General features: G+C 34.9%; 1 protein-coding gene across 1 annotated transcript in view; it reads right to left on the bottom strand.

Annotated features, from left to right (window-relative positions):
• The window catches only part of LOC143245813 (cell adhesion molecule Dscam1-like), a 33285-nt gene extending 16688 nt beyond the window's left edge, over positions 1-16597 (bottom strand). The window contains exons 1-4 of the mRNA XM_076492066.1: positions 16585-16597; positions 15925-16083; positions 14323-14478; positions 1981-2274 (exon numbers count right to left, since the gene is read on the bottom strand). Coding sequence (XP_076348181.1) covers positions 1981-2274; positions 14323-14478; positions 15925-16083; positions 16585-16597 — 622 coding nt within the window. The remainder of the gene's footprint in view (positions 1-1980; positions 2275-14322; positions 14479-15924; positions 16084-16584) is intronic.
• Between the last annotated feature and the right edge of the window lie 4763 nt (positions 16598-21360).

Raw genomic sequence — 21360 nt, 5'->3', positions numbered from 1 at the left:
ATTGATAATTCTGTACTCACCTATGACAGTTAGCATGAGCGGTAGAACTATTGATAATTCTGTACTCACCTATGACAGTTAGCATGAGCGGTAGAACTATTGATAATTCTGTACTCACCTATGACAGTTAGCATGAGCGGTAGAACTATTGATAATTCTGTACTCACCTATGACAGTTAGCATGAGCGGTAGAACTATTGATAATTCTGTACTCACCTGTGACAGTTAGCATGAGCGGTAGAACTATTGATAATTCTGTACTTACCTATGACAGTTAGCATGAGCGGTAGAACTATTGATAATTCTGTACTTACCTATGACAGTTAGCATGAGCGGTAGAACTATTGATAATTCTGTACTCACCTATGACAGTTAGCATGAGCGGTAGAACTATTGATAATTCTGTACTTACCTATGACAGTTAGCATGAGCGGTAGAACTATTGATAATTCTGTACTTACCTATGACAGTTAGCATGAGCAGTAGAACTATTGATAATTCTGTACTCACTTATGACAGTTAGCATGAGCGGTAGAACTATTGATAATTCTGTACTCACCTATGACAGTTAGCATGAGCAGTAGAACTATTGATAATTCTGTACTCACCTATGACAGTTAGCATGAGCGGTAGATCTATTGATAATTCTGTACTTACCTATGACAGTTAGCATGAGCGGTAGAACTATTGATAATTCTGTACTCACCTATGACAGTTAGCATGAGCGGTAGAACTATTGATAATTCTGTACTCACCTATGACAGTTAGCATGAGCGGTAGAACTATTGATAATTCTGTACTCACCTATGACAGTTAGCATGAGCGGTAGAACTATTGATAATTCTGTACTCACCTATGACAGTTAGCATGAGCGATAGAACTATTGATAATTCTGTACTCACCTATGACAGTTAGCATGAGCGGTAGAACTATTGATAATTCTGTACTCACCTATGACAGTTAGCATGAGCGGTAGAACTATTGATAATTCTGTACTCACCTATGACAGTTAGCATGAGCGGTAGAAATATTGATAATTCTGTACTCACCTATGACAGTTAGCATGAGCGGTAGAACTATTGATAATTCTGTACTCACCTATGACAGTTAGCATGAGCGGTAGAACTATTGATAATTCTGTACTCACCTATGACAGTTAGCATGAGCGGTAGAACTATTGATAATTCTGTACTCACCTATGACAGTTAGCATGAGCGGTAGAACTATTGATAATTCTGTACTCACCTGTGACAGTTAGCATGAGCGGTAGAACTATTGATAATTCTGTACTTACCTATGACAGTTAGCATGAGCGGAAGAACTATTGATAATTCTGTACTTACCTATGACAGTTAGCATGAGCGGTAGAACTATTGATAATTCTGTACTCACCTATGACAGTTAGCATGAGCGGTAGAACTATTGATAATTCTGTACTTACCTATGACAGTTAGCATGAGCGGTAGAACTATTGATAATTCTGTACTTACCTATGACAGTTAGCATGAGCGGTAGAACTATTGATAATTCTGTACTCACTTATGACAGTTAGCATGAGCGGTAGAACTATTGATAATTCTGTACTCACCTATGACAGTTAGCATGAGCAGTAGATCTATTAATAATTCTGTACTCACTTATGACAGTTAGCATGAGCGGTAGAACTATTGATAATTCTGTACTCACCTATGACAGTTAGCATGAGCAGTAGAACTATTGATAATTATGTACTCACTTATGACAGTTAGCATGAGCGGTAGAACTATTGATAATTATGTACTCACCTGTGACAGTTACCATGAACGGTAGAACTATTGATAATTCTGTACTCACCTGTGACAGTTAGCATGAGCGGTAGAACTATTGATAATTCTGTACTCACTTATGACAGTTAGCATGAGCGGTAGAACTATTGATAATTCTGTACTCACCTATGACAGTTAGCATGAGCGGTAGAACTATTGATAATTCTGTACTTACCTATGACAGTTAGCATTGTTTCAACAACACTTTTCCCCTGACTATTGTTTGTCACACAGTGGTATTGTCCTTCATCTTCCACTTGAACGCCCTCTAACAACAACGTCCCTTCTACTTGCTGAACTCGTGACTGAGAGGTCATCAGCACCCATTCCGAGTTTTTCACATGAAACCAGCTATATGTTGGAGGCGGTTGTCCTTGTCCAGCGCAGGGAAGGACAGCGGTCTCTCCAACATTCGCAGTCACTTGTGGTTTACTGTCCGTTATGGTAGGAGATATTCCTTCATTTGGTTCTAGAAATGAACACAAAAACAATAGTTTTTCTACAACAAAGTAATCTGTAGTTTCGTGTGTCTGAAATAAAACACATTACAACTGTAGGAAATATTCGAGTGATATGCACGTGGTACTTTCAGGTAAAATCGATTTCACTACTGGTATCAGATGGGCAAACCAATTAATAATAGTAGATTGGATCATAAACTAGGATAGTTTTCTATGCTTGATAACTTGATTCTGTTTCTTTAAATGTGATATAATGAGGATAAAATAAATTAACAAACTCTTTATTGTCACGAATAGGAAGAATAGTGTGCACATGCGCAGAAATAGGAACAATAATATGTGCACATGCGCAGAAACAGAAAGAATAGTGTGCACATGCGCAGATGTAATCACACTCGATTCTACTGGAGTGTGCTTAATTTTACAGCTTTCTTTTGGATTGAAATTGCATATACACTTTAAATATACCCTTTAAATATACCCCTTTTTGCACATTTGAGTCCTTAACCATTTACTTTTAATGTCCAGTGAAAAATAGGCTTAGCTAAACTAAAATTACTTTAAAAGTATGAAAAATAATAGATTTTTCTATTTAATTGTCTTAAATTTGCCCCCCACTCTTATAGCGGTAAGTCTACGGATTTACAACACTAAAATCAGGGGTTCGATTCCCCTCGGTGAACTCAGCAGATAGCCCGATGTGGCTTTGTTACATGAAAACCCACACACACGCCTTCAATTAAATCATGTATCCATAGCAACGCGAAAATCCGAAACAGTTGTTTTCCTTTTTTTTCAAACACTTTTAGCCAGTTTGTCTGTAATTCCTCATGGTTATCAAAAGGCTTCATTCTTGCTACCCTCCCTTTGAAGTACTGGAATTTTCCAATAACCTTTCATTCGCGAGTCAAATACAAATCGTATGTGTTGAACAGAGAAAGTGTTTTGAGTCATTGCTGTTGTCTAACTTGTCTGCAGAAGTGTTTATTTCCTTGGAATATTTGAGGACGTACAGAAAGAATGAGGATGTACAGAAGGAATGAGGATGTACAGAAAGAATGGTTCTCATCAGTGAACGAAGAAGTCTCATGGTAACAGATTTGCAAGAGACAAACAATTGAGTGAACGTAAGACTGGTAAGCAAGCTTAGTAACCACTTGAGTTACCAGAAACTGTGGTACTTCTTATGCAGATACCAGCTCTGACATTTGAAATTTTGAGCAACATTCCAACTGATAAAAAGGTCAAAACCTAGTAACAATACGCAAAAAGTACATGTTACCTTAACCCTTGCAGAACTAAAACGCGACGTATTTCCCTACACGGTCTCCTAGTACAAATTGGTTCAAGAAAACGTGCCTGAATTCATTTGGTTTCAGTATCCAATCGACAGCGTCATCTCGTGACCTTTGTTCTCTCACAGCATTGATTGCCTGTATTGTTCAGGCTTCGTCAATTCGGCCACCAAAGAGTATTACATTACCAATCCTTTCAACATGGTTGATATATATTACTGCAACATCCTCTAGGGCAGAATAGATATTATCTACGATACAGAACAAAGAAACAAAGCCAAGGTGACTACAACGATTCTCTATACAACGCGCTGTTCCTAATAAGCTCGGAAACTAAATAAACGAAGAACTTTTAACTTTTCTATATCACCAAAACAGGCAGAAAACACGTGTTGCTTATCATGGTCGTATGTAATTAAAGTATGAGGAATTGGAATAGCTCAGAAGGAAAAATGAAAGACTTCCACGGGAACCAATTTGATTCTTAAAACGAATACGTTGCTACTTTTACGATTGTGGAATGGAAGGACGTTGTCTATCGACCAGTGGAGCGAATTTGTGATTTTGTGCTTATTTGCTTATTGAGTTATAAGAGACAAAGGAAGAAATGTGACTTCATGAGAAATCCACACGATTTCAACGGCTTCGACACTAAGCCATGTACGTCATCACGGTCAAAAAACACAACTTTATATCAAGTGTTTTTTTCTGTGAACGAAAACAAATCGAAAGTTTTTACTGTTAGTAAGATTACGTAACCCGAATACAAATGTTTAAGACCGAGACGTTACTCTGACACGTTGAACCTTTCATCTTAAATTATATTTAACACTGGCCTTGTTCTTCTGTCGTGTATTATTTTATACATAATGGAACACTGTCATTTTAAAGTTTCAGCTATAACCAACAGTTGGGATCTACGGCCATTAGGTATGGTGGCTTACAATTTTAGTAGATTAGAAGAGGTAAACTCACGATTCTACATCAGAAAATGTTACAGCAAAAGCTATAAAACCTAGATAAGTTTATACGTACACTTTAAAGCACTTTCTTATAACAAAGCTACATCCGGCTATCTGCTGAGCCCTCCGAAGGGAATCGAACCTCTGAATTTAGCATTATAAATCCGTAGGCATACCACTGTACTAGCGGAAGGCTTTGAAGCGCTCTTCAGCCAATTAGTGTAAACCAAAGACAAACGTCAAGCACTCAGTACACGTGCGTAAACAGCGTGAAATTTTTTTTTTCTTCCATTTTTCAAGGATCTGTTATGTACGAGAAAACTTCGTTAATATGCATAAAAGGTCAGGATACAAATTTTCAGCGTTTAACTGCTGCTCGGGAAAGGTCAAGCCTCATAAGATGAGTTCATGAGCAAATAAAACTAGATCGTGATATTAGATAAACGTGTGTGTAAGACCACAACAGCCACGCTCAAGAACATGTACAGTAAAAACAAATATAAATCTGATAACAAAGTTTCACAGAAGAGAGAGTATGTCATACGTTCGACTGTGTGATAAGTGTAACTGTATCATACGTTTAACTCTACCTTAACTTTTAGTGTCATAAATTTAGCTGTTTAACTGTGTCATAAGTTTAACTGTCGTACGTTTTACAGTATAATAATTTCAACTGTGTCATAAGCGTATTTGTATCACATGTTTAACTTTTTTCACTGCACCTTAAGTTTTATAATGCTATAAGTGTTACTGTATCATAAGTTTAACTATTTAAGTGTGCCATAAGTTTAACAGCGTGATAAGTTTAATTCTTTAACCGTGCCTCATGCTTAACAGTGTGATAAGTGTAACTGTATTGTACACTTAAATGTTTAACTGTGCCTTAAATTTAACTGTAACACAAATTTAACCGTACCATAAGTACAACTGTATTATAAGTTTAACTACGTCATAATTTTAACTGTACAAGTATAACACACCAACGCTGTTAATACATTCCAAATGAATTGTTTTATAAGTTGAACTATATCATTAGTCATATTTTGTCATAACTTTGACAGTATCATATGTTTAATTGTAACATACGTTTAACTGTGCCATAAATTTTACTCTGTCATACGTTTTCTGTGCTATAACTTTAATTATAAAATATAACACACCGAATACTGGTAATACATTCCACACAAACTGTGTCGTAAGTTTAGCTGTGTGAGAAGCAAACCAACTTTAATATTACATTCCAGACACTTCTAAAGAATCTTTCATCACGCATGAAAGATTTTTATTTTTTATCCAAATTATACTTTAATTTCCAGTGAGAGTTTGGTAACCAAGTATACCAAAAGAATCGATTGTAAGTTGAACTAGGACTTTGAGAGACGACCAAAGGAACATTTACAAATATGGAAGTAGGGTTAGGACGACCTATAACAAACGAGCAAAGAAACAACTACAGGTCTTTCGTTTTTGTTGTTTTACAAGCATCCATCCCACTTTATTTGTAAAGGAACTAAAGAAAGATTATTAAAAATCGATATGTGGATTGAATTCAAACACAAAGGGACACAGATGCTGCAATTAGTGTTCATAGCAGACCGTTTACTTTCACGTGAACACAAAATATCATCTTTTAACATAATTGAAAGTTATGTTTTAGCTTTAAAAGTAATGACAAGGATCTAAACATCTTTCCAGCTCCAACTGTAATGATATATAGAAAAATCCTATTTGGTAAAGCCCTAAACGTCCATTCCAGCTCCAACTGTATGATATATGGAAAAATCCTATTTGGTAAAGCCCTAAACGTCCATTCCAGCTCCAACTGTATGATATATGGAAAAATCCTATTTGGTAAAGCCCTAAACGTCCACGTTAGCCATGAGAAATTTCAATGATATCTGAAAACAACACGGAGAGATACGACGTTGGCTTAAGTATGTAATGGAATATTTTGTTCTCCATTTATCAACTGATATGGATCAAATGACTTGTATGATATAATACAAATGATAAAGACATTTTTATGTCATGACTGTGATTACGTATGGCTACCAATACACCCAGATATCTCTTTCTTTGCTGACATTACGACATCGCGACAGTAGTGAGGTTGTAGACATATATATATATACCTTTACTGTTGCTGGTTGATGGTATTATATAAGCGAAGTAGCAACATTAACGTGGCAGTCTGAAAGAGGATGTCTCTTCCTTTACCACCAATGATGACATCACATCATAGAATGGGGGTAGAAATAACAAAACGAGAAGACAGAAAGAAAGATGTCTCTCACTTTGTTGAAAAATGATCATTTTAAACCAAAATGGAGATCGAAGTAGCGCCAGTGAAGTTCCAAACTCAGAGAAATAAAAGGAGGAAAAAGTGCTTGATTGGTGAAAACTTTGGAACAGTTTCTGACACACACGTACATATTTGCACCCCCATACATACATATTTGCACCCCACACACACACACCCATTTGCACCTCCACACACATATTTGCACACCCCACATACATATATTTGCACCACACACACATATATTTGCACCCCCCCACACACACATATTTGCACCCCACACACACCAAAACCTAGTCTTGCGAAAAACGTCTAAAGTGACTGATTTGTTTAGAACAGTGGATATTCTTGAAACGAACGTCTTACTACCGTGTGTTTGTTCGTTAATAATTAAGCACAAAGATACACAATGGGCTATCTGGGCTACGCTCACCAGGGGTATTGAAATCTGGTTTTTAGCGGTATGACTCCACAGACTGAGGGGTTACTATTGTGTTTTCTGACAAACTGTTTCAGCAAGATAGATCAACCAGTGGGGCGACTCTTCCGTAAACCGTCCTGTTGTACTTAAAACCACATTAGTTAAGGGCATATAGCAAAGATGTCTGAGGGGCATTCTAATATACGTGACTCCTTTCTTCAAAATAAAGACGTGAAGTATACAGATGTTAAACTTGCCTGTAACGTCATAGCACCATTACAGCTCGGCTATACCAGCAGTGGACACAGCTCAGGTAAACTTTGTGCTTAAAAACGGACAAATAAAGCCTACGACATACACAGCACATTGGGTGATTTACCTGATAAAACACAACTCAAAGCAAGACTTCTAAGTTTCTCTGTCAACCTTACGTAGTATCAATACTGTCTGAAATAAGGTGAGGACAAATGATACAGAAGACAGCTGACATGAATGTAATGTTAAACAAAGTAGTTTACATTAATACAGAAGACAGCTGACATAAATATAATGTTAAACAAAGTAGTTTACATTAATACAGAAGACAGCTGACATGAATGTAATGTTAAACAAAGTAATTTACATTAATACAGAAGACAGCTGACATGAATGTAATGTTAAACAATGTAGTTTACATTAATATAGAAGATAGCTGACATGAATGTAATGTTAAACAATGTAGTTTACATTAATACAGAAGACAGCTGACATGAATGTAATGTTAAACAATGTAGTGTACGGTTAGTTTCCCGTTAACTCGTCCAGTTTTACACGAATAAGCTTTTGAAAATACTTCAGCGTTAGCACAAACGTTTTCCAAAAATTAACAATCGGCAAACTGAGACCCAACATCACAGGATAGTGGGTCACATTTGCACTTTCAACCATAAAAAATATGATGGGCACATGTGTGAATGTAACTGATGCTCTCCTACGTTATGTGGATGTTTCTGTCTTATGATAACAAAAGTACATAACGAGCTATCGAACCCCGTATTTTAGTGTTATAAGTCCTGAATACCCAGAGGACTAAAAAGATATCGAAGATTACAGTTTGGGGAGTAATAATGTTTGTTCGATACGTTTTTACTTTCACCGAAAGTACAATAAGTTACTTTTGTTGTTTTTCTGTCCTAGATATTTCAGTTTTAAATCCAAGTCTTTATCAACATATTTAAACTAGTTACGTATTTTTAATCGTAATTTTTTCTTTCTTCCATTTCATTTTTTATTTGAAAATATACTTTTTTTTAGTCTTTAATTACTCACCACTTTTTTTCAAATTACGATATTTTATTTAAAATGGAAGGTGGAGAATTATTAGTTTTTATACGGACACTCACAGTGTCAGATTATACCTGTACGTAATTGTAAGATGGTCCGTCTTATCTATTTACTCTCTAGGCAGGTGGTTAAGGCGCTTGATTCGTAATCTGAGGGTCACGTGTTCGAATCCCCGTCGCACCAAACTTACTCGCTCTTTCAGCTGTGGGGGCTTTATAATGTCACAGTCAATCCCACTATTCGTTGGTAAAAAGAGTAGCCCAAGTGTTGGTGGTGAATGGTGATGACTAGCTGCCTTCCTTCTAGTCTTACACTGCTAAATTAGGGATGGCTAACGCAGATAGCCCTCGTGTACCCTTGGGCAAACAAAAAGCAAGCAAACCATATCGTTTACGATCCTTCTTATTAAATTCAGTACGGACTTTAATTCTATCTCTTTATTCAAATTTTTCTATTTGTGTAGGTACGTCCAAACATAATATTTGAGTAAATAAGGCCGTCTGATTTTATATCCGTGGCATCACGGATACCGAGTTTATGTGTTTTTGTACACTATAATGGAAATAGTTCCATCAGGGTTTCTCTTCACATCTAAAAGATGAGAACATTTATTTTACACTATTTCAAATGCGAATGGAATTGTCACGGACGTGTCAACACTGTCAACAGAGTTATACTAATCAGTACTACCATGTGTCACCCACGTAATCTCCACGTATATGCAGTTCATCCAGACTTTGTCTATATACAGGTCACAAAGGCGTGATAGAAGAAAGAAACTCAAAGATAACAATAACTTTGAAAAATAAATTTTGAACAAGTAGCCAAGTAAAACTGATAACGTCCGTCATTTCTACAGGTGATAATGAAAGTTTAATTAACCATTTTGAAAGCAATTAATAACTTTTTATACTGGGATTTCCAAAAAGGAAGGAAGACGTTCTTGTGAATTGATACTTAGGTACTGGTTGTGCGAAGTTGTTTGTTATTAATTTTCTCAGCAAATACAACTTCTATATTTAACCTATTAATACTCGTAATGCCGTAAAGTTCTTAGCAATGTACTTCGCACGATACTGTGTAGAAGTCTCTAAGTTAGAAACAATTGTTCTGAAATGTGATTCCATTTATGAGTTTTAGACAAGACGTAAAATAGAAGGCACAGCAGGTCTCATTCAGAATAAAAGGACAGCCTTCATAAACTAAACTTAGAGTGAGTGTTTCTGATTAAACACAAAGCTACACAATGGGCTGACTGTGGTCTGCCCATCATAGATATTAAAACCCAGTTTCTGGCAGTGTGAATCCACTGGAAGGCTGAACGCAAAGTTTTAGTCATTGCTATCTAATTACAAATGGGAATTTTCCCACATTATACTGTAAAAATGTATTTTTGCTAATTCGACTTCGGTTTTAGGGTTAGCTTAAAAAGTTATCTTAGGGTGAAAAGTTTATTATTAGGTCAAGTTGTTGTCCACGAAGATTTGTTTGTTTTGAAAATCGCGCAAAGCTACTCAAGAGTTATCTGCACTAACCCTCCCTAATTTAGCAGTTTAAGGGAAGGCAAGCTAGTTATCACCACCCACCACCAACTCTTGGCTACCATTTTACCAACGAACAGTGGGAGTGATCGTAACTTTATAACGCCTCCACTGCTGAAAGGACTGGTGTGTTTGGTGTGACGGGATTCGAATTCGCGACCCTCAGATCACGAGTCGAGTGCTTTAACCACCTGGCCATGCCGGGCCCTTTACGATATGTCCAAAGTGATTGAATAATGTTCATATTAAGGTTACACAGTGAGTTATCTGTTTTCTACCTGCCGAAGGAAATCAACTTTTAGTAATACAACACTGTAACTTGCACGAGGAAAGATAGTAAAAATGTACTAGTTAATGTTATCCCGTGAATATTACATGGTATGAAAAGGATATGTTAATTAAAACTGCGGACAATGGACAAAACTTAACATATGGTTAGTCCCCAGCTGGTACAGCGATAAGTCTACGAATTTACAAAGCTAAAATCAAAGGCTCTATTCCACTCCCTCGGTGGACTCAGCAGATAACCCGATGTGTCTTTACCATAAGAAAACACAAACACACACAACTTCGGTCTTATTGACGTGAATGAGGACACTTGTTTGTAGGCACGATTCTAATATGTTCCGTTTTAAACGTGACGAATATTTATATTATTATTATTCTACAGAATTTGGGAGCCTTTCCCAATAGGGATACTTGTATTAAAGTGGGTTTTAAAACACTAAAAGAGGTAAACGTTTAATCTTATTAAGATTTGAGTGTGTGTGTTTTCTTATAGAAAAGCCAAATCCGGTTATCTGCTGTGTCTACCGAGGGAAATCGAACCCATGATTTTAGCGTTGTAAATCCGTAGACTTGCCATAGCCCTAGCGGAGGACTATGATTAGAAAGGAATTTTTTATATCAGTTGTCCGGTTGGTGGAGACAAAGTCTGCCAACGACGTTACAAAGTATACAGTTTCTACTTTACATGAAAGCAATTGCATTGTAATGGAGGTTTTCCTTTATCCCATAACTGTACTCAGATACGTGTTTTCCACAACAAGACGAGTTTTCTCCCATCTTGTTTTTTTTTTCTCCAAAATAGCAAGGGGTATCTTATACTGAGTTTTTTTGAAACATAAAACATGTTATTTGTGGTCGAGTTATAAAAAATACTGCACCGTGCATTAGTAAATGGAAAATGTAGTAGGTTTACCTGGCTGTTTTCACTCCACTTTAGTACAGTCTCAGAATAGAATACTCTAGAAAGCAGAGATCTGCACACTTTGACTGTTATTTGTTTAGTACAGAATACACAGAGAGCAATAGAATATATAATAAATAAATCCATTTCCTAGTTTTTATATTCTTATAATGGGCTTAAATGAAAAAGAAACCATAGACAGATACCAAAACGAAAATATGTTCCCAAAATTACTTCATCTGGGAGATTTTCTCCAAATTACTTTCTCCATGATATTTTTGCCAAGTTTATTTAATTAGGAAATTTTCCCAAGTTACTTCACCTAAGAGATTTTCACCAAATTACTTTGTCTAAGATATTTTTGCCAAGGTAATTCATTTAGGAGATGTTTATCAAATTACTTCATCCAGAAGATTTAACACAAATTACTTTGTCCAGGATATTTTTGACAAGTTAATTCAATTAGGAGATGTTCAGCAAATTACTTCATCCAGAATATTTAACACAAATTACTTTGTCCAGGATATTTTTGCCAAGTTAATTCAATTAGGAGATGTTCAGCAAATTACTTCATCCAGAAGATTTAACACAAATTACTTTGTCCAGGATATTTTTGCCAAGTTAATTCAATTAGGAGATGTTCAGCAAATTACTTCATTCAGAAGATTTAACACAAATTACTTTGTCCAGGATATTTTTGCCAAGTTAATTCAATCAGGAGATAGATGTTCATCAAATTACTTTGTCCAAGATATTTTTGACAAGTTAACTGAAGGAGAACATTACTTAAGGAGAACATTTTTGTTCATGGTATATTCTCCTATGTTTTTAATACTAATAAGTCAAACAACATTATTAAACAAATAGTTTTACAAAACACACGAAAACATAGTTTTTTATATATTTTTTTTGTAAATGTAGCGTGTTTATATTTTTGACTTTTTAAAAATTTATCGTGTTTTTTAGTCTGAAAAAGAAACCATTACGAAACTGTATTCTCAGTTAATCAGTTTGACAAAAAAGTCAAACAAAAAGCAAGACATCAAGACAGTTTCCAGTGGTTATTAACAGCAAAATATTTTTGTAATTAATTTGTTTGTGTGGCTAATTAAAGTAAACGATCGAAAAACATATCACTGTACATATTATTTAATATACATTGTTTAAAAATCTGTAAAGTGTATGTCTGTATGTATCTGGAGGAGAATTTCTGACCTATGTTAAAAATAGTTATTTCTTATCATAGTTCGAAAATTAGGGGTTCTACTCGTAATCTAGACGTTTTATTTTTCACTTAATTATTTCATTTTCTCTGTTTCTGAAAAGCAAAATAAAAAATAGCTTTTACTCACAAAATAAGTCAGGTTTTTCTGGATTCATTTTGAAACAATTATATTTAGAAGTCCTCCTAGTGGTTCAGCGATAACTCCTGCGGGCTCACACCGCGAAAACTCTCGCGGTAGGCACAACACAGGTAGCCCATTGTGTAGTTTTGTGTTTGACGACAAAGAATAATAAATAGAGTCTGGACACACACTGATGACCCCCGCTAGTGCAACAGTAAGTTTACGGATTTACAACGCTAAAATCAGGGGTTCGATTCCCCTCGGTGTGCTCAGCAGACAGCCCGATGTAGCTTTGCTATAAGAAAACACAAACTGATTTATGCTTCGCCACTTATTTCAAGTGGATAAACCACACAGCTGTCCATGAGGATATTGTAATTATCAGGTCTGTATATGTTTATATCTGCCGTTGTTCTTTATTATTAATAAACAAAAGAACATGGAAAACATTAGATGTGAACATTAATCTGATGGGCATGAAGAACCATCATCAAGAAGAGAGCTCTGTGTTGATTGGATTATCTATGAAGAACCGTCATCAAGAAGAGAGCTCTGTGTTGATTGGATTATCTATGAAGAACCGTCATCAAGAAGAGAGCTCTGTGTTGATTGGATTATCTATGAAGAACCGTCATCAAGAAGAGAGCTCTGTGTTGATTGGATTATCTATGAAGAACCGTCATCAAGAAGAGAGCTCTGTGTTGATTGGATTATCTATGAAGAACCGTCATCAAGAAGAGAGCTCTGTGTTGATTGGATTATCTAAATTTTGGAGCTCCAGAGAGAACCAGCAAGTCTCTTACAGAATATGTCTCTTGACGATGTCAAATTCTTCCTCATATGGAGTACTCGTGATTTGATTAGTTTAATGACAGGAAATTTATTGCGTATGTTTTCACTTAGTAAACATGGCACAATGGAGACATGTGGATAATTTTATCGTAACATTTGTAGGCAACAAATATTTCATGAATGTTAAACTACTGAAATATGCATAGATATTTAACAAGTTTGGAACTCCAAACAAAACCTTTAACTTCCTTAATAACTGCTTATTACCTGCGGAATTAGTTTCTCAGTTTCATCAAACAGGATATTTAGACCTCCAAGTTTGCAGTATTAGTTACACCAAAGATGTATGTATGCAAACATAAACCATAAATGGTAGTTTTAAATTATCTTCAACGTAAAGTTATATCATAAACATTCTGGTTCTGAATTTCATATTAAAGAAATGATATAAAATCAAAATTAGTTGAATAATCTTAAGATTTTTAAACAGTTCGTCATGTATATATCTTTAATTATATGTAATAAAACACGGAGTTAAACAATGAATATAGCAATGAAGACATAACAGCAAAAGTTGCACTAAGATATGTTATGGTAGCAAACTTTATTTGTTGTAGCTTTACTTCAAGATAACTGAGAAAGTAGGCCATAGGTCATATAAGTTACTGAAGACACACTGTCCGCCAGTTTCATTCTCAGTTCTCAAGCCCCACATGTTGCAGGTATAAGCTTATAAAAATATATATATATGTATATGTATGTATGGGTGTCCAACATGTTATTACTAAAACAAACCACTGGAGGTCATATAAATATAGAAAACTAGAGTACGTACATTATTAAGTATATCTTTAGTTGTTGTGTATTTCGGAGTTTCGAGACACTTACCTAAAACTACAAGATGCGCTGTATTGTAACTTCCTTTTGTTTCCCCTGTAAGTCGGTTTTTTGTAAAGCATCGAAAGCTCTGTTGCCCGTCCTCTGACGTCACACGATGTATGTGTAATGAACCCTCCGGAAAGAGAATATATTTGTTCCTAGAAACTGAAATTGATACACATTAGATACACAATAGATACACAAGTAATTATATATCATTTCCTGTTTCTTGTTCCATTACGAGACTGTACTTTCCATAAGACACGAGTAATGTTATTAAAAAATAGGCTTAGAAAAATTACCGTTACAATGAAACGCAAAGTTTGTGCTATCAAATCTAAGGCCCTGAGAAATCCAACTAGTAAAGAACAAAAGACAACTGATTTTTGTAATATATTCTCTTATGTTTACTGTGGATAAGTATGACTAACTAAAATGTTCAGTGTCACTTTGATCTTAAGGCTTAGCAGATATATCGTTCAATCGGTTTAACCAGTAAAGACTGACAGATTCGATTATAATATGTGATATCATCTCGAATCCTCAGCCTGTCTTTTATATTGTGCAATCGCTTACGTTAGGTATCAGTAAAACCTGATATACTCAATTAGAATATGCGACAATGTCTCGAATTCTCAGCCGGTATTTCATAGCTTTCAATTTCTTTAGTAAAGACTCGTAGAAGAGTCAAATCTTCGGAGTATAGGCTACAGTACCTCACTCCAATCTCTAAACTGACAGGTGCAACCGTTTCTGGACTATGAAAACATTTATTTCGAATCAAGCAGGAAACTGTAAGGATAGTTTAATCATGTTAATGGATGTCACAATTATTAAAACTTTACCGATGTACAGGGGCGGTCTTAGTTATTTTGGAGTCCTGGGCACAATTCTCTAAAATGGAGCCCCATAATGATAAAAAAACAACAACTCAAAAGTAGATTAAAAGGCATAGCATCCGGAACTCCTTCCACGTGTGTGGGACTCAGTTTGCCCAATATATAAGACCATCTATGCCGATGTATTTCTTCTATGACCCCATGTCGTATTCATCTTAAGAGGGATTACACGTGTAGTGATTATTAACGTATTACGTCGCGTTTTCTCAATAAGAAAAAACAAAACCTAAGTGTTCGAAATGTAACGTTTGTTAGACTTATGGAAGCCTGTGAAGCTGTATGTTAGTGGCTAGATGCTTTATGAATATCACTTACGTTTAGTTGCCTAATAACCTGCAAAACGAAAGCACAAACGGACAGATATATTGAATGACTTATTGTGATGGGTTTCAAATCCGTCTAATTCCTGTTTGAATCCTTCAGGGTTCTATTCTCACAAATTTAAAAAACTGTTATAACTATAAATTAATGTTATACGTCTGTGGTATAAACTCCTGAATTTAATCAGAACTTGAAAATACATAATAATTCGACACGTTACCAGGGTTCTTATATAGACATCCTTATCCGTCTTTCGTATGACTATTATACAATGTTTTGTTTTTATCTTTTGAATGATTTTTTAAATGTAAATTTTTGTATAAAAACAAAACATGAAATCCACGCTTTCTCTTTAAATTTAAAAGCTCAAAACTTGAAAGTAATGACTTACTTTTGTTTTGGGAAGAAATTGTATAGTTGTCATCAATTACCCACGAAGACACGTACACGTAATTAGTTACGTGACTGGGGATATAACAGGTTAATACAGCAGTTGTGTCTCTGATGACGTTTTGGTCGTAGACGTGGATGATGTAAGGTTCATACAGAACTGAAAGTAATAGTCGTTATTGAAAGTAAAGCAAAAATATATTTAGTAATTTCAATATTATGAGATCAAAAATCGATCAAACAACGTTTACGTATTTGCTCTCTCTGAAACTGGCTATTTTACCGTGTAACTCACCTGTTCTAACGAAACTTACATAGAATTAACTAGTGGCATAGAATGGTTTCTAAGTACTTTTATCAAAGTAAATTTTTACACAAACACCAAACATCTGTTGGTCAGTCAGTCGATTTGTCTCTGAATTTTGTGAGTTCCACTTTTTCTTCTACAATATTTATTTTAGTTAATTAATTTAATCGCTAAAATAGGCGTATACAGCTCTTCAAACTTTTTGTCTTATAAAAACCTATAAAGGAAGAGATTTCAACAGTGAGATCAAGGTTCTCGTGATGAAGAAAAGCCCCCCAGGTCAACGTTAGCCTGAATGTAACCTAAGAAGGTCAAAACGTTGCACTGTAATTGATTTAATTCGAGTGCTAATACCCATACTAGCCATCTTGAGAATACAAAATCAAGCACTGTGTTGCGTGTATGTCACCACGTCATTATGACGTCAAGATGGGTGAGATCTGAAGAGAGAAGCCAAGAAGACGCCGGTAAAAAGGGAGTAAAAAATCAGAACAAATCTGTGTTTGGGAATTATTGGGGAAAACCTTCTGTTAAAACAGACTGAAGATACCAGTTATTTGTAGGAAGAGAACGACCTCTCATTAGAAGAAGAACACACGTGTACATACAATCACGTGGTGATCGCATGCTTTAGAATTTTATCCAATGGTATTAATATATAGCAAGTTTATAATTTTTAGATAAAGGACGCATTTCTCGTATAGCCTTTAGTTTCCCGAAGCTAGAAAGGTCTGATTTTTTTTTTATGTCTGTTTACAGCAGCAGAGTTTCAAATGCATATTGAAATATTCAAACTGTCTAGGTTTTGATTTCCTATCGTGCGTAGGTCTTCAACTAGAAGTGAATTAAAACAAGTGTCAGGTGCCTCGTGATTTTTCTTTTTTTATGAATTTTACTGAATATTTACCGATAAAATGATAAAATGATCGTGCTTCGAACCGTGGTGCAGTATGAAGTTAAAACTTTACACAACGACCCACTTTACGGGGAGTTCAACTTTTTTTTTTTATTATGCTTTTCCAAGGAAATTACACGAACATGTGAAACGGTTCAATTTGTATTTAGAAAACGGAAAGAAATCTGATGACGTTGTTATGACCAAAGCAGTGAAACAGCTTAACAAAAGGGTTTGCGTTAATGATAAATCAATAAGTTCCGCGTCAGAGCAAACAGTTCAAAATTTGTTAGAATACTGATTTCTGGACAATGTATATTACACTGTAGCTACAGTCATTATGTCGACTTTAAAGATTGTTCGGGCGAGTGTTTGATCAACTATTTGAAAACGAGAGAAAGTATATATGTATTATTGATCCAGGATCATATTTAGCGTTTATATTCCAATTGGTTCAACCACGCAATGGACTTAAAGTTTCTTCGATCGGTTTTAATGATGTACGATATTTGAATATGTTTCAGCGGTACACTTTTTTTTACAAAGCAAAAATTGAAGTAATTGGAGTTAAATACTCATAATTGCAAGGTTAATAAACTTAAAATAAAGTTCTAACTTTATCTATTAAGACTAATTTTACATAATTATTGTAATTGGACATCCGTAGAACTATTTCGTTCCTAAAATGAATAGAAAGCCAAGATCACGTGACACGGCTTCTATGAAGCTAAGCCTTATTAATCAATTATAATAATCAGATTTTTGTTTATAGAACTAATCATATTGTGGCCTAGATCATTGATTTCAAATAGTCCTAGTTTATTTATTAGACTTTTTTATAAAACAGATACACTTCTATTTAGTTTCACAATTATTCACGTGACGTGTATTTAAAGGGTAGCTGAGGTACAGCCAACTGTTGCTCATTTAGTAAAGGCTAATCACCCGTGAAATGCTGGTGACTGGTGCTCAGTTTCTATTGTTCACAGCGAACACCTCACATTAATCCCAGTGACATGCGCACTCACTTTTAAGTCAACTTTAAGTCTACTACGTATAAAATGTTCTTTTCGCCATGTCATGTCAAAGAATGCAAGAGAACCCCATGTGGTACGTATTTCCCCTTGATCATACACTCACAGACAAACATTTTCACCTAGCTCTACAAACACGTTATTCCCAGTGACATGCGCACTCACTTGTAAGTCAACTTTAAGTCTACTACGTATAAAATGTTCTTTTCTCCATGTCATGCCAAAGAATGCAAGAGAACCCCATGCGGTACGTATTTCCCCTTGATCCTACACTCACAGACGAACATTTTCACTCTACACAAAAGAGAAGAAAATTCCCTCTAAAAAACCTTGTCACTTTAAGAGGTAAAAAGCTAAGTTTTTAACTTATCGCAACTAAAAACCATCAACGATGTGCATTTTATCCCAGAATAAATGTTTACTGTTGCTCTTAGTGCAATGATACACAATAAGCTCTTGCTACCGGCTCTCCAGTGGCTCAGCGGTATGCCTGCGGACTTACAACGCTAAAAATCGGGTTTCGATGCCCGTGGTGGGCAGAGCACAGATAGCCCATTGAGTACCTTTGTGCTAAATTGAAAATAACACTCTTTCTACCGAGGGGATTCAAGATCTGGATTTTTTTACGGTTGTATGTCTATAAATTTACTGCTGAACCACGGGAGGACCCAATAAAACAAAATAAATGTGCAGGAAATAGGCATAATAGTGACATAAAGAAAGTCATTCATAAAATTATGTAGCCCCACCCCAAGAAAAGCTATGTATAATGAACGTCTTTCAGTTTGCTCCGGATTACTGAAGGAACACACCAGATGAATATACGTTTTTACCAACAGACGAAATAGTTAAAGCCTTTCAAAATCAAAGTTTAGTTACTAAAAGCTGGTGTTTTTATTAATGGCGTTTTGAAGTTTTATAAACATGAATTTTCGTTTAATTATTGGGGCTGTAAACTTTTCGGAATGTAGTTAACATCATTATTAGTGGTTTCAAATTTCACTTATTTCATAACTTATATGAACTTTAATATGGCACAAATTCTCTAGATACTTTATTTATTTTGTTATTAAAGCTTTAATATGGCACAAAAGTTTATTAGCTACCTTATTAGTTTTCTTATATCAGTTTTAATATAGCACAAAATATTAATAAGTACCTTATTTATTTTGTTATTAAAGCTTTACTATGGCACAAAATTTTATTAGCTACCTTATTTGTGTTTTTATACCAGTTTTAATATGGTTCAAAATTTTAATACGCTAGTTTATTTTGTTATTAAAGCTTTAATATGGCACAAAATTTTAATAAGTACCTTATTTATTTTGTTATTAAAGCTTTACTATGGCACAAAATTTTATTAGCTACCTTATTTGTGTTTTTTATACCAGTTTTAATATGGTTCAAAATTTTAATACGTACCTAGTTTATTTTGTTGTTAAAGCTTTAATATGGCACCAAATTTTAATAGGTACCTTATTTATTTTGTATTAAAGCTTTAATACGTCGCACAAATTTATCAACTGCCTTATTTATGTTGTTATTACGTAATTATAATATAACTTATCTGTCACATTTTGAGTATGTTTTCTATAGTTCAATTTCTTAGCTGTGAATATTATATGTCTACACAGATATATGTGTGATATTTTAAATGTTCAAATTGGAGACTCCAGGGCGCTCAGCTGTAATCTAAAGCATTATAATCCAGTGTTCGACCCCCGTCACGAGCACAACGAAGATAATCTGTAATCTGTAATCACACAAGCACGCTGAAGCTGAAATTCGATTTCATAATAAAATGTTTCCCTTTCACTTCTATCCCACCAGTGACTCAGCGGTAAATCTGCGGACTTATAATGCTAAAAATCGGGTTTCGATACCAGTGATGAACACAGCACAGATAGACGATTGTATAGCTTTATGCCTGACTAGTAAAAATCCAAACAATTATTTGGATCTACACAAGACTTGCATTTCAAGGAAAATTAGTTTCTAAGCATTTCCTTATAAAAACTCCAACTGGAATATTTTGGTAAAGATTAATTTATTGTACTTTTTAATGAAAAAAACTCAACATCTTGTTGTTTTATTAAACTTTTGGGTTTTGGCGACATTCTTAATTATATGTATCTACGAAATTTGGAAATTGTAATCTTTATGAAAAACATGACAATTTCTTAGTGCTTTTTAACTTTAATTTTTACATCTGTTTGTTTCTATACAATATCAAATATTATTATCTATTTATTATATTTGTGGATTTTTCTGTATAGCTTCCCACGTGTGTACCTAGACATCTTCTATGCACTACATATATCTATATAATTTATGTTTGTGTGTGTATGTCTTTATGTCTGCGATTATTTACGAATGCTTTGAATATAATTATATATGTATGTTTGTAAGCATGCACCCATGTTAACTGCATAGCACGTCTTAATCTCTTCAATCGATTGTGACAACAGTGTGTATGTATGTATATATATGTGTGTGTGTGCATAAACATACTGCGCCAAATTCGCTGTAAATATATATATTACCATAACCATCTACACATGCATTAAGTTACGTACGTTCAGTAAATATTGGCTGTCTAAAAGGCCAAGTACTGATGGGAGTGATGAACTATACCCAGGAACCTACACGTCGTTGGCTAGGGATTGGGAAATAATTAAAGTGCAGGGTAATTATATCTGGTATCTGGCAAATGTCATCTATTCAGGGAAGGGTATCTATAATTTTGCCCGCGGCACGTGCACTTCCAGCTGTCTGTTTTCCCTGATATGCGGCTCGGAACTTATGCAAGTCGAGCCTCTCCATACAACGTATAATAACCTGTATATATTCCTCAGCAACCTTCTAATTTGATTACCTCGCCGTTAAGCAGCGCTAAATCTTTGTTTACAAAAGCTTTTATAATAAACGGGCAACAAGTTTAGACTGTAGACTAGGTGTGCACCGAGAGTTTTCTAGCAGTATTTACCAAGTCTCCACTTCAGTCACCCCTCTTTCTAATCTGATTTATTTTATGTTGCGCTTTCGACTTCTAATTTCAACATTAATAACTATAATTAATGGTAACCCTTTGTTTCAGACTCTTGTGTTTTACTAATATTAATAACTATAATTAATGGTAACCCTTTGTTTCAGACTCTTGTGTTTTACTAATATTAATAACTATAATTAATGGTAACCCTT

This window comes from Tachypleus tridentatus, chromosome 3, assembly GCF_004210375.1.
Source record: "Tachypleus tridentatus isolate NWPU-2018 chromosome 3, ASM421037v1, whole genome shotgun sequence".
Classification (NCBI taxonomy): domain Eukaryota; kingdom Metazoa; phylum Arthropoda; class Merostomata; order Xiphosura; family Limulidae; genus Tachypleus; species Tachypleus tridentatus.
This window is presented reverse-complemented; position numbering and strand designations above follow the sequence as displayed.